At 39.3% G+C, this 12,336-nt stretch overlaps 1 protein-coding gene across 5 annotated transcripts in view; it reads right to left on the minus strand.

Moving 5' to 3' along the window:
- PAN3 (poly(A) specific ribonuclease subunit PAN3) overlaps window positions 1-12,336 on the minus strand; it is a 134,843-nt gene that overhangs the window by 10,751 nt on the left and 111,756 nt on the right. For all 5 annotated transcript variants that reach the window (XM_086714601.1, XM_086714590.1, XM_086714582.1 and 2 more), the window contains 5 exons: window positions 11,272-11,437; window positions 10,043-10,133; window positions 5,473-5,612; window positions 2,373-2,502; window positions 1,877-1,941 (listed from right to left, as the gene is read on the minus strand). In XM_086714601.1, coding sequence (XP_086570727.1) covers window positions 1,877-1,941; window positions 2,373-2,502; window positions 5,473-5,612; window positions 10,043-10,133; window positions 11,272-11,437 — 592 coding nt within the window. The remainder of the gene's footprint in view (window positions 1-1,876; window positions 1,942-2,372; window positions 2,503-5,472; window positions 5,613-10,042; window positions 10,134-11,271; window positions 11,438-12,336) is intronic.

A 12,336-nucleotide genomic window follows, 5' to 3' on the forward strand; every position in this document is an offset into this window, starting at 1 on the left:
AGATTTCCAAAATATAGTTAATAAGGAAAAAGGAACATACAGAACACTGCATGGTTTACAATTTGTATATATTAAAAAGTGAGGAGGGGATGAAAGGAATTAAGAATGTATCATTGTAACTCAGGAAGAATATAAAATAAAGATTAGTGGGAGAAAAGGGAGAGACTGGGGATGTAACAGGTATGAGAGATTTTTTCCCACTGCAAACCCTTTTCTACGTTTTAAAAAACTGGTTCATATTAACCTATTCAAAATTAATAAAAAGAATTTTCCAAGGACAGTCTAGAATTTTATACCCAGTTATACTGTCAATAAGTGTAAAAATAGAATAAAGATATTTTCAGACTTACAAAGACTCAAAAAACTCACCTTTCTCAGGAAGCTACAGGAGGATGTGCTCCAATAAATCAAAAGAATAAATCAAGGAAAAAAGCAAGAAACAGGGTATCCAACACAAAGGGAGAGACAATGAGAATTCCCAGGATAATAGTGAAGGGAAGCTCCAGTTCTAAAGTGTGAGCGTGAGCAGGCTTAGAGCTCAACCAGCCCAGATAGGAATAGAAGGACAGAGGCTCCGGGGGCAATTTCTCTAAGGGGGAGAAAAAAAAAGGAACTGATAGGTTACCTATTTTTGACCATATGGGAAGGTGTTTCGTAACTCTGGCAAAAAGTCTGGAATAACGTGGTGGTCAATATTTTTTCATTTGCTTATTAGAGTTCTATAATAAGGCAATTATTAACCCGAGGAAAACAAAAATCAAAAAACAAAATACAAAAGAAAGGAAATATAGTCATGGTTTACTCTGTGGTGCAGCTATGAACAGTATTTACCCCGTTATACTAATGTCAACACTTTTAACTCAAAACTTATGGGTTCAATGGTAGAATGTGAGTGAGTGAGTGAGTGAGTGAGTGACTGAGTATGTTTGGTTAAGGAAAGGGGGTATGAAAGATAAAGCCTCATCCTACACAGGACAAAGTCATTAGCTGAGTTAAATACTTAAAAAAAAAAAAAAAAAATCAAGCAATAGTATCATAAGCATATTATTTTTAAATAAAGAGAAAAATGCCAGAAGAAACAACTTGAAGGGTTTTTGGGGGGTTTTTTGTTGTTGTTGTCATCTTCTCTTCATTTAGAAACATTATCAGGGAAAATACAAATTGAGCTTTGTAACTGTGAAGAAAGGTAAGTGAATATGAATTTTGTCGTCAAAAACAAAATCCCTCAAGCGGTATTTATGTGTCACCTATCTCTATCAACAGAGGTAACATTCCTGAAACAGAACTTATACTACAGTGAAAGTAGCTATAATACTGTTCAACCTGTCTTCGACAGTTACTATTTAGTACAGACGTCAACTCTCCTTCTTTCTTGAACGTACGATAAACTTGAACTTACAAATGAGGCAGAACTAAATGACAAATAATGAAGGGTGGCGAGGCCTTTCCAGTGTCACCGACATGACAGCTGTATGTATTGTTTATGTGATGTTCTTAAATAGAAGATAAGGGGCATGCAACAATTAGACATGTCTGAAATCTCTAATCTGACTAAGGTAAACTGAACTGAGCAAGCTTCAAAAAGGAGACAGGGTAGAGGCAGTACTGACAGTCATAAAATGTCCCCTCATGCACAAACCACAATGGAGCTTTCTAACAGTCTGTTTTCCGTATGGGTATGTGTGTGTGGAATCCCTAAGAACAACCATATCTAGGCTGTAGTTAAAAAACAGCATCCTAATGGCTACCAACAGGCTTAAGGTCACTTCACATGAGAATTTTTCTCTTTCCAAATAAAACCAGTAAGAATCAGGTATACTCAGTCTTGTTAGTGCATTTGATTGAAATCATATTGTAAAATACTGTAAATCCTTACTCCGGCCTCTCATTGATTGTTCCCAATTTTGCTAGAAGCCTAAACAGTCTTCCATTTTGAACCTCCTATAAGACATTTTAAAAAGAGAGAGAATGTTAATATTCCAGCAAAATTTTATGAACCTGGTATCCTACACCAATATTACCTTTAAACTGTAAATCCTAATATCCCCACCTTTTGGTAATCATTTTGAATGTAACATGTCCATTTCATTCGATATTAATACTCAAGATGATCATGCAGCTGGCCATTTTTAAGAATGGTTAAAGTTACATGGGAAAAAAAAAAAAAATCAAGATTCTGTCAATTAACTGGAGCAAAGCCACAAACAAAAAGCAGAACACAAATGCCCAGAGGACATAAGAAATTAAAAAAAAAATTTTTTAACTTAAAAAATATCTGTAAACAGTCCTAGCCAATTCGGCACAAAAATTACTGTTTTCTAACTCTTTGCACATACAGATGTCATTGTATATATCTTTTTTTAACTCTTTACCTTTGCAAGGTCTTCCTCTATGACATCATTTCTCATTTGAGCAGCATCCAACTGAGTATAAAATCGAGCACCAATCATGGGCATGATGTCATTTACACTTCGCATCCTGTTTTGGTCAGTCAACAAATACCTAGCGAAAATAAAGAATCACCTGAATGCCAAATGTGCAATTTAATTTTTTTTTAATTTTTAAAAAATGTTTTATTTATTCTTGAGAGAGAGAGAGAGAGAGAGAGAGAGAGAGAGCCCGCGCATGAGCAGGGGAGGGGCAAAGTGAGAAAAGGACACAGAACCGGAAGCAGGCTCCAGGCTGCCAGCACAGAGCCCGACACGGGGCTTGAACTCACTCACAAGCCGTGGCGAGATCATGACCTGAGCCGGAGTCGGATACTCAACCGACTGAGCCACCCAGGCGCCCCTCAAATTGTGCAATTTAAAAAAACAAACACGACACACAAGCACATAGCTATCGCTGCTGCCGTCACAGAAGTGTATATAATTTGAAAAGATTTTTTTCATCAAGTCAACCTCACTTTTAAGCGTTGATGATTTCTCTGGAAAATTTTTTTTTTTCAACGTTTTTTATTTATTTTTGGGACAGAGAGAGACAGAGCATGAACGGGGGAGGGGCAGAGAGAGAGGGAGACACAGAATCGGAAACAGGCTCCAGGCTCCGAGCCATCAGCCCAGAGCCCGACGCGGGGCTCGAACTCACGGACCGCGAGATCGTGACCTGGCTGAAGTCGGACGCTTAACCGACTGCACCACCCAGGCGCCCCTCTCTGGGAAATTTTAAGAGCCAATGGAAGAAACTGTAAACATGTCTCTTTCTCTACAGCTTTGCTATTATGAAAATGAAAAAGGGAAGTTGAGTAGGGTTACACTTCACCATTTGCATTCTCAAACCCTTCCTTACAATAGTGGGACACGAAAAGGCTGTTACAAGCTTTTTTGGAGGGGTGAAATAGGGGGCGGCTGTAGGTAAAGAGATTTTTCCATTTGCTCTTCAAAATAATTTGTGTCGGGGCGCCTGGGGGGGCTCAGTCGGTTGAGCGTCCGACTTCGGCTCGGGTCATGATCCCACATCTTGTGGGTTTGAGCCTCACACTGGGCTCAAACAAGGTTCCAACTTTTTAGAAAGGTGTCCTCTGCTCTACAATGTCATTTACCAGTTGTCATCATCTATTTATTTCTGAAAAACTGTCACGCACTAACATGTATCAGAAGAGGCCAATTTCTCCTACCATTATAACTGAGGCCAAAAAAACCCCCAAAAAACCAAAAAAATCCGTTTCAAAAAGCGACCTGCTAGAATACAAAGGTGATCATGACCTATTACTGCCTATTCTGACAGGCGAGCCGTTTCCTAACCATCCTTGGGACGGGAGCCTCCTGCTCTCGCACTCTCTGCTTAAAATTCTATCCCATTTTCTTCAGGGGACTTAGCGCTACCTGCCAACATCTTACATGTTTCCATGTTTGTTACCTCCTCCCCATTAGGGTGGAAGCTCCAGAAGTTGGGGGGTTTTGTTCATCTTGTTCAAGGTATCTTCGGGGTCTGGCACAGGATAGGCATTCTTTTGTTAAATAAAATCCTCCTGTTGATAATCTATGCCTTAGCTATTTATCTGTAACTACTGACATATTTACATCTTGACTACTTAAAGTTATTACAAGCTTTGTGACTTTGGCAAGTTACTTTACCTCTCTAAGCCTCAGTTCTGTCATCTCTAAAGTGGAGCTAACTTATAGGATTATTGGGAAAATTCATTTGTATCAGTTAGAAAGTGCCTGATACATGGTTTACCGCTCTATAAAGTTGTTACTTAGTATGCAAGTATGGCTTTTTAATTTACTTTTGATTAAGGAAAATTTCAAACATTCATAAAAGTAGAGAGAACAGTATAACAAATGTCCATGTACCCTTTGCCCAGTTTTGGCAATTATTAACGTATGGCTGGCTAGTTTGTAACATTTATATCCTTTACTCTCAACTTTTTAAAAAGGAAGTTTGGAGATTACTACTTTGAGATGTTGCAAATGAAGGCTAGGAATTGCTGCTGTGAAAATACGTGGAACAAATATTTTCACTTGAAAGAGAAATCACGTGAGTATTCCCCGGAAGCAGGCAATCACTGGCTTCCGGTGCTCGGTCACAAGCACGGCACTTATGCCAGCGTATCAAAGTACAAGTGGGCAGCCCCATCCTCTAGCCCTCAATTTCATATCCCGAGCTAGTCCAAAAAGAAACTGAATCCTCCAAGACTACACAGAAAAATCAGAAGGAACAGCTGAAAACTAAGGCACTGAAAAGGACCAATATGCTCCAGCTGCTTCTAGAACATAACAGAAAAAATTTCGAGAGATACTGTAGCATCTGTTCTCTGCAATCACTTCTAATGACAGTAAGAATTATGGCGGTCCACGCTCTGGAATTCCCCGATGTTAGATGCGTCTGAGACAGGGAGAAGTCCCCCTGCGGTGACAGGAGTCCACAGTGGGGCTCTCCTAAGTCAAATGCATTTCAAGGACTTCTTGGGCGTCTAGAGATCCTGGAGTAGAAGCCTGGGACCCTTACATCCATGCTTTCTGTAATGGCTGTTTTGGCCACAGAATCTGTAACTGGATTGCATCTGAGGTTTATTTGTGACAGCTCGCACAAAGAGAACAACCACTCTCTAGAGCAGCACTGTCTGACAGAATTTTCTGAAATGATGAGATATATTAGCCAGAAGCCACATGAAGCTTTTGAGCTCTTGCAATGTGGCCGGTGCAAGATTGATTTCTTTAACTTTATTGTATTTTAATTAAACTAAGTCATATGTAGCTAGTGAATACCAATGCAACCTCAGTGGGTACCCTCTGACCAAACATTTAAAACATCAGTAACTAAACACATTGGTTCACGAATTTATTCAAGGAAATATACACTTAACAATAAAAATACAGAAATTAAAAGTTGTTTAACTGTGTTTTGCCTGATTTTGAACAGTAGGAACTAAAATAATGAATAGAAGCTCTATTAGAAGGCCTGTGTGGACACAAAGCTGTCTCATCTCCTACGATCGTCATATGTGTTTAATTGTATATCACAACTTACAGAATCAGGTTCTTCAGGTCAGAGGAGTAGTTGATTGTCACCAGTTCCATGGCTTTCTGTAAATTCTCTCGCTGAATTCCTGCCAAAGAGTTGCAAGCCAAAGCCAACACAACTTTTCCTAATGATATCAGATCTGCTTGCTGACATGAAAGAATAAATATAACTTTTAATTTTTATTTTACACGTACAAATTTAACACAGTGACACTACTGCCTGCATGGAAAAGGCACCTTTACAAAGAAGCTGCAAAACTCAGCACAGGGCTCTCCGATAGTGGTGCCCAGAGTCACCCGGGAGCTTGAAGGGGCTTCCCGGGCCTCTCCACCAGAGAGTCTCATTCGGTAAGTCTGGGGGAGCAGGCCCAACATTTTTAAAGCACCCAGGTAATTCTGATAAATGTAGTTAGGGCTATGCTCTAAGCAATTCATATGCCAGCTACAGAATTGTTGCTTCAAACTTTTAAAAAAAAACTTATTTAGATAGAGCTGACGTTCCTAGTATTAAGGCTGGTCACCACATATTCACCTGACTACGATCGTTACAATCTACAATATGCCCCTCTCTCGCTTTCCATCATCCCCAAATACAGTGGCAGTTTGGAGAATTATTTGAAGAAAAGCTATTCCATCATTCAGAATGTAACAGAACTATTACCTGATTTCAGGGTATGTTCTTCAGAACATCGAGAATGCTGCCAACCCCAGTGACATCCCATCTGCCCTTATTTCCAAATAGCCCATTTTTACTCACATTACAACAGATCTTTGAGCTCTGTAACCACCTGGTTTCTTTTTCTTTCTTTTCTTTTCTTCCTTTCTTCCTCTCTCTCTTTCTTCTTTTTCTTTCTCCATTTACCTATCTATTTTTTTATGATTTACCACTGTGAGGCTTTTGCTCTAAAAGGATTTTCAAAGATAGCTGGCTACATTGAGGTAAGCTCTCTATTACCTGTCTAACTCCAGGAAACAGAATGGTTATCCCCAGTGGCCCTTCTTGGCAGGTAACTATGAATAATTTTAGGCCTAGGAGAATGGAATAGCTCCGAGTTAAATAAAATCATTTGAAGTGATTGCGACAGAAAACTTCTGTAAATCTTCAAACTCTGAGACCTGATCTCAAATATCGGATACATTTACTGAATACTGGTCTAGTAAAAGGAGCTTTCAAAGCTAGCTATACATTAAAATCACCTGAGGAGCTCAAAAACACCAAACAGAAGAAGTAGCCCTGTAGCTATCCCTTCACTCCAATTCTGGTATTATTAGTCTGGGTTAAGATCTAGGTATTAGTGTTTTTCAAAGCTCCCACAACAGTTCTGATACTGAGGTCACGATGGAGAACCACTGGTTTTGTGGAATGTCTATACATAGTATAGTCGCAAATATTTCAAGACAGTCACTAATGAAACTTTAGCACTCTACAGCTATCCTCAACATTTTACCCAAATAAGAACGTATAAAGAAGCCAAACTCCATTACTAACATTAAAAAGTTCAAATTCAAAAATTCATTCAGTACTAGCATTTGTGCATTTGACGCTCTGAACAGGAGACCCTATTATAATCAGTGGAAAAACGGATTAGAAAAACTACTTTGATTCTATTGTGGTACGAGATGCCAAGGATTCATGTCAAAGAAACTTTTTAAAACTTCACTTGTGGTACAGACTTAGGAGCCCAGAAAGGGAGGAGGTAGGGTGGCACGGGAGGGAGCACTATTAGTGTTCGATCATTTCTGTTCTCGGAGGGGCACTGCCATGAATGAACTCAAGAAGGATTCCCCTCAGTCCTTCTCAGGATCGAGTAAGACATTCCAAGTTATAGTAATGAAACCATAAAAATCTTGGTCAAGACAAATTGGTACATGTAAATGCGAACTGTAAATTTCTCTAAGTGTTTCAATCCCATATCGTCAGCAAAGCAAACTGAAAGCTGCTATTATTTATCAAGTGTCTGAGCAGCATGTACCAACACACAGCCTCCCAAACCCTTAAAACAACAGAATTTTCAGTTTAGCCCCACCCTCAATTGATGCTGTAACTAAACCTCCCAGCTAGAACATTCCGGTATTCCCTAGTATGAGCCAGGAAAACAAAAGTCCAAGACAGCCGAAGGACTGGATGGGTTTTTAAAATAAGAACATCTGATTTTTGAGTGCATCCCACCGCTTTCTAAAGCTGACTCAAGGTGGAATACGCACGTTTAGAAATAAAGTCTACAGGTCACATAATCCAGATTAAATTAGAACGGATTTGTTTTTAAGTAAGAGGTTAATGACGTCCTGCTTAAAATTAAGAGAGTTCAACATCATAAAAGCCCAATAACTCTCCTTTCCTTATTTGCCAGCTAAATAGTTTTCCGTTTGTTATTTTGCTTCTTACCTCCATCTGGTTTTTCCCCCCATTTGTTGAATTCTGGAGGTTTTCCCCCCACTCATTTTCAGTTTCTTCCTGATTCTTGATTTCTTGATTTTTCTGATTCTATCTATGGCTCTACTTATGTCCACTTTACTGAAAGTCAGTCTCTATTCACGTGTCTGAAACAGACTATGAAAAAGAGACTACAAGAAACAATGCACTCCTTTCTCACGTACCCTCTTCTCCGTAAAATCACAATCCCCCACTTGGGACTATCTTTAATTCTCTCCTTTACCTTACTCTATAAGCTGTGTGAAAAATCTTCCCCACATACATAACCCACCCCCCAAAATTAAGGAAAAGAAAGAAAAAGAAGGAAACCTGAGATATCCTTTTAGTGCTGGAAAATAAAGGGAAGGTGACAGCTGGCTGAAAGCAGGAGGCAGCTCCTAATTGGCCAATCAACTGCCCCAAGTGCTTACTGAAGAGCTGTTTGTTTGGAACTCTGGGATTACTTTTCCTGCAAAAGAGTGTTTCAAGGTGGCTACCTATCACTAATGTAACTGAAACGATGTACCTCTACAAAGAAAAAATGGGAAATGATACTGCGATAGTACTCACAGAAAACCAAAATCAAACCAGCCTTATACTAGAAATTTTTTTTTAAAAAAAGGAACTCTATTCAGAAGAGACAAGAATGACATAGTGTAGTGCTGAACGTGTAAAAAAACAAAACGGCAAGGTGTTTCGTCTTTTAATGTCGACGTGGGGTTTCCAGATTCTTGCAACAGAGTTAGATGACTAGTTCCAAACAGTGTCTGATTTCTCCTCCAAAATTTTCCTGGATGTATATTTTAACAGCCAATACTGAGTCTCTCTTAGAAGCACAGAGATCAAGAAGAAAATTGTTCAGAGCCAGTCAGGCACTAGGTGAAAGACAGAAGAAGGAAAGTAGCTAAGAACCACCTAGAAAAGAAAGAGGAACAGAGCAAACCCCCTGAGGCAGAAAAAAGCAGTCAGATTCTTCTGTGCGCCGCCCACTAGATGGCGCTACCAACCAGGACAGCTTGGCTGCCGCCCAGTTTAGCTGGGGGGAGGGGGGGAGATGGGTCAGGTCCGCTTCCAACCCACACAGCTCAACGTGATGAGTGTGGCTCTACGTCTCGGGGACTACACTCGGGGATCCAGTTCACTACGCATGAAGTGGATCACTAGGCATCACTTAGACTCTACTTCTCATTCTGTCTCTTCCTTTTTGTTCAGAAACTTTGGCTTATAATTCAGCGAACTAAAATCTCTCAAAGATTTAAACTAAAGAAGTTGCAACGAGAAGGGTAAAGAAAAGGTAAAGTGTTTTTCTCCTGGACTTTCCACATAATTAAGAGATTCTGCCTTATATCAGACCTCTAAAGGTTAGTAAATGTTGAGAAACACCAAAAATTTCTTAACACAAAAAGAATGAATAATACGGTCTTAAAGTGGCAGCTGCATATCCTCCAAAAAGATGGGAAGTATTGCAATACAGACGAAATGACCTGAAATATTTACTTTATGTACACATCACCTGCACAGAGCAATTAAGGCAAAAGCAACTACACTTAACGTTCCTTGCAGAGATAGGCTCTTATTCTCTCACACCTTGTATTTATCAAGAAGTATGAAACGAACAGCTAAGACGAAGAACATAGAGGGGCCTAAACCTATGCTAGTATTATGACTAGACTAGAACCAGATTCTGATCGTGTAAAAGAAGGGAGTACGCAAAAGAAAAATTATTTAGAACATGTCGATACAACAATATTCCTTTGACAATATTTCCAAAATGTGTGGATTGGTGGTGGGACAGTATCTAAGAGTAAAAATAACAGCTGTGATTTTAACACATGAAACAAGTGGGAAAAAAAGTAAAATGTCACTGAATATGATCTATTCGCCAATTACTCTGTTTTAATCTATGTTGAGGACTTTCCCGACCACATAAACATATTTTCCTCTGAACGCTTAGTCTCTGACACTGTCGTTAACTCTCTGCATTCCAACTGATAAGGACTCTGCACTACACACGGCAGTGATTAAGAAATACATGTTCAAAGCTGACCTAGAGACACCCCCAGAATACACTGAAATCTAGACTTAAAAGCCCCACTCCCAAATAAACAAAATCTTTAGAAAAAAAGCCTGACGTTGTTAAGTGTCCATGTTCACTCTTACTCACCTGGTACTGCGCCATTAATGCCAACGGATTATTATTCTGACTGTTATCAAATGTTAAAACATCAAAAACTCCAACACAATTTACTCGCAACCTTTAAAGACCAGAGAATTTAAACAAAATTATTAAACTGAGATTTTTAAAAAGTTCAACATTTCCTATATTAGGAAGGATCTCAGAATCTTATCTGGTCTAACCTCCTACCCTACGCCCATATAACCTCTTTCAACCACCATTTTAGAGATGAGGAAATTAAGGCTCACAGATGCCAAGCGATAGGCCTATGGGTGTAGAAGTCAGTAACTGGTAAGGCCAGGACTGGACTGTTACTCCTTCGACTACCAGGCGAGTGGTCTTTTCACCACACCAAGCTGCTACTTTATCAGTGATTCACGAAAGAGAACTAATTAGCTTTCTAACATTTACTGAAGATGTATTAGGCACCATTCACGTGTATCGATCATTCAGTTTTACATGTATTAGTCATTTAATCCTCTCAATAATCTTACGACACAGGTACCTTGTAAGTGTGGAAAGTAGAGATACCAATAGTCTTCTATGGTTGCTGCACACACAGAAGTTACAGAATTTGCTCAGGATCATACAGACAGCAACTAAGGAGACTCGGTATGATGAACCTGGCTAACCAGGTACCAGACCTTGAGCTCTTTGTGCTATGCTGTCCAAGAGAAGTCTCAAAGTCACAGCAACTCAAATAAAACTCTGGGGAAGTCAAGGGCTGTGCTCCTTAACTTGGTATCAGTGGTCCTCAAAGCACTGGACCCAATGAGCAGCAACAGTATCACATGAGAACTTGATGGAAATATAAATTCTCAGGCCCCACTTCAGATTCACTGAAGGAGAACTCTGGGAGTGGAGCCCCATCACGTGTGCTTATTAATGAGCCCTCCAGGCAATTCTGTTTCATGCTACAATCGGAGAACCACGGTTGTACATAGAAAAGGTATACTGATATCACTTCTACATCCAGCCCCTGACCCTAACTATGTATACGTCCCAAACTTTTACATGATTCCTGGTTAATGACCGGGCATTGTATTCTTAAGAATTCAGCATTTTTTTTTTTAACTTACAAATGGACTCAAAGTCACAGCAGTTCTTCTGGATGGAATATACGAAAAGGTAGAATTAAACGAATCATCATGCTTTGTTTACTAAACTGTCACAGGTTAGATGCTCAATGAAGAAGCCAAAACTCAAAATGGTGGTACCTTGTTTTGCCAGTTATCAGAATCTTTGTTGGGTCCATAACTCGACACGCCAAACCTGCTGTGTGAATGGTACGCAACGCAGAACTCAGTTGGACAATATAGGCCCAAATAAGAGATTCTGGCAATAATCCAGCATGCTGTCTGGGTAATGGTCCATCATGTTGACCTATACAGCAAATAAATAAAAAATGACACCTTTTAAGTAACCAACTAAAAGACTAAAGAAGTCGAACCAAAATTAACAAAGAAAATCCATGCATCATGGCACAACTTTTCAATATATATATATACACATAAAAAATTTAAGTTCAGTCTGTTAGTAAGAACAGACCCCCAACTTCCTATTCATGAGATTATACCTTTATGCTGTCAGCAGCAGCACAACTCTCACTGAAATGTTTTCTGTGAACCTTGTAATTACTGAACAATAAAGAAAATTAAAGGATTTATATTTAATGTGAACCAAATAAATGTAAATTCTGATTACAAACAGGAATGATGGATATTATTTTACTTAAAATGTGGATAATCCCGGCCTATGTTATTGTTCAGGCAGGTGAAAACTGCTCATTCTATGCCTTGAAAGAAAAATAAAAGCCTCTACTATCATTGATGCTGAATGTTTTCTTATTCTCCTTAAACTGCTCGTCTCCTCTCTTACAGCCATGTTAGTTAGGATGACATCCGACTCATAAAAATATAAACATAAAAACCTGAATATCACTTATGTCTAATAATGAAACACAAAAATAATCTGATCTACCATGACAGTAATCATTTTGATTCTACCAACTCTTGTTTAAGTGCTTCCTCTTCTTTTGTAATGAGAGAGAGAGAGAGAGAGAGAGACACAGAGAGAGAAAGACAGAGAGAATCCTAAGCAACCTCCAAGTCGGCAGAGAGCCCAATGCCACTGCGGGGCTCGATCCCACAATCCTGGGATCTTGACCTGAGCCAAAATCAAGAGTCAGATGCTCAACCGACTAAGCCAGCCAGGTGCCCCTCAGTGCTTCTTGATACTATTTTCTGGGTCACTGTTAAGCCTTACACATCAGTGGAAAAGGA

This window comes from Puma concolor, chromosome A1 (assembly GCF_028749965.1).
Source record: "Puma concolor isolate L17-30 chromosome A1, mPumCon1.1.hap2, whole genome shotgun sequence".
Classification (NCBI taxonomy): domain Eukaryota; kingdom Metazoa; phylum Chordata; class Mammalia; order Carnivora; family Felidae; genus Puma; species Puma concolor.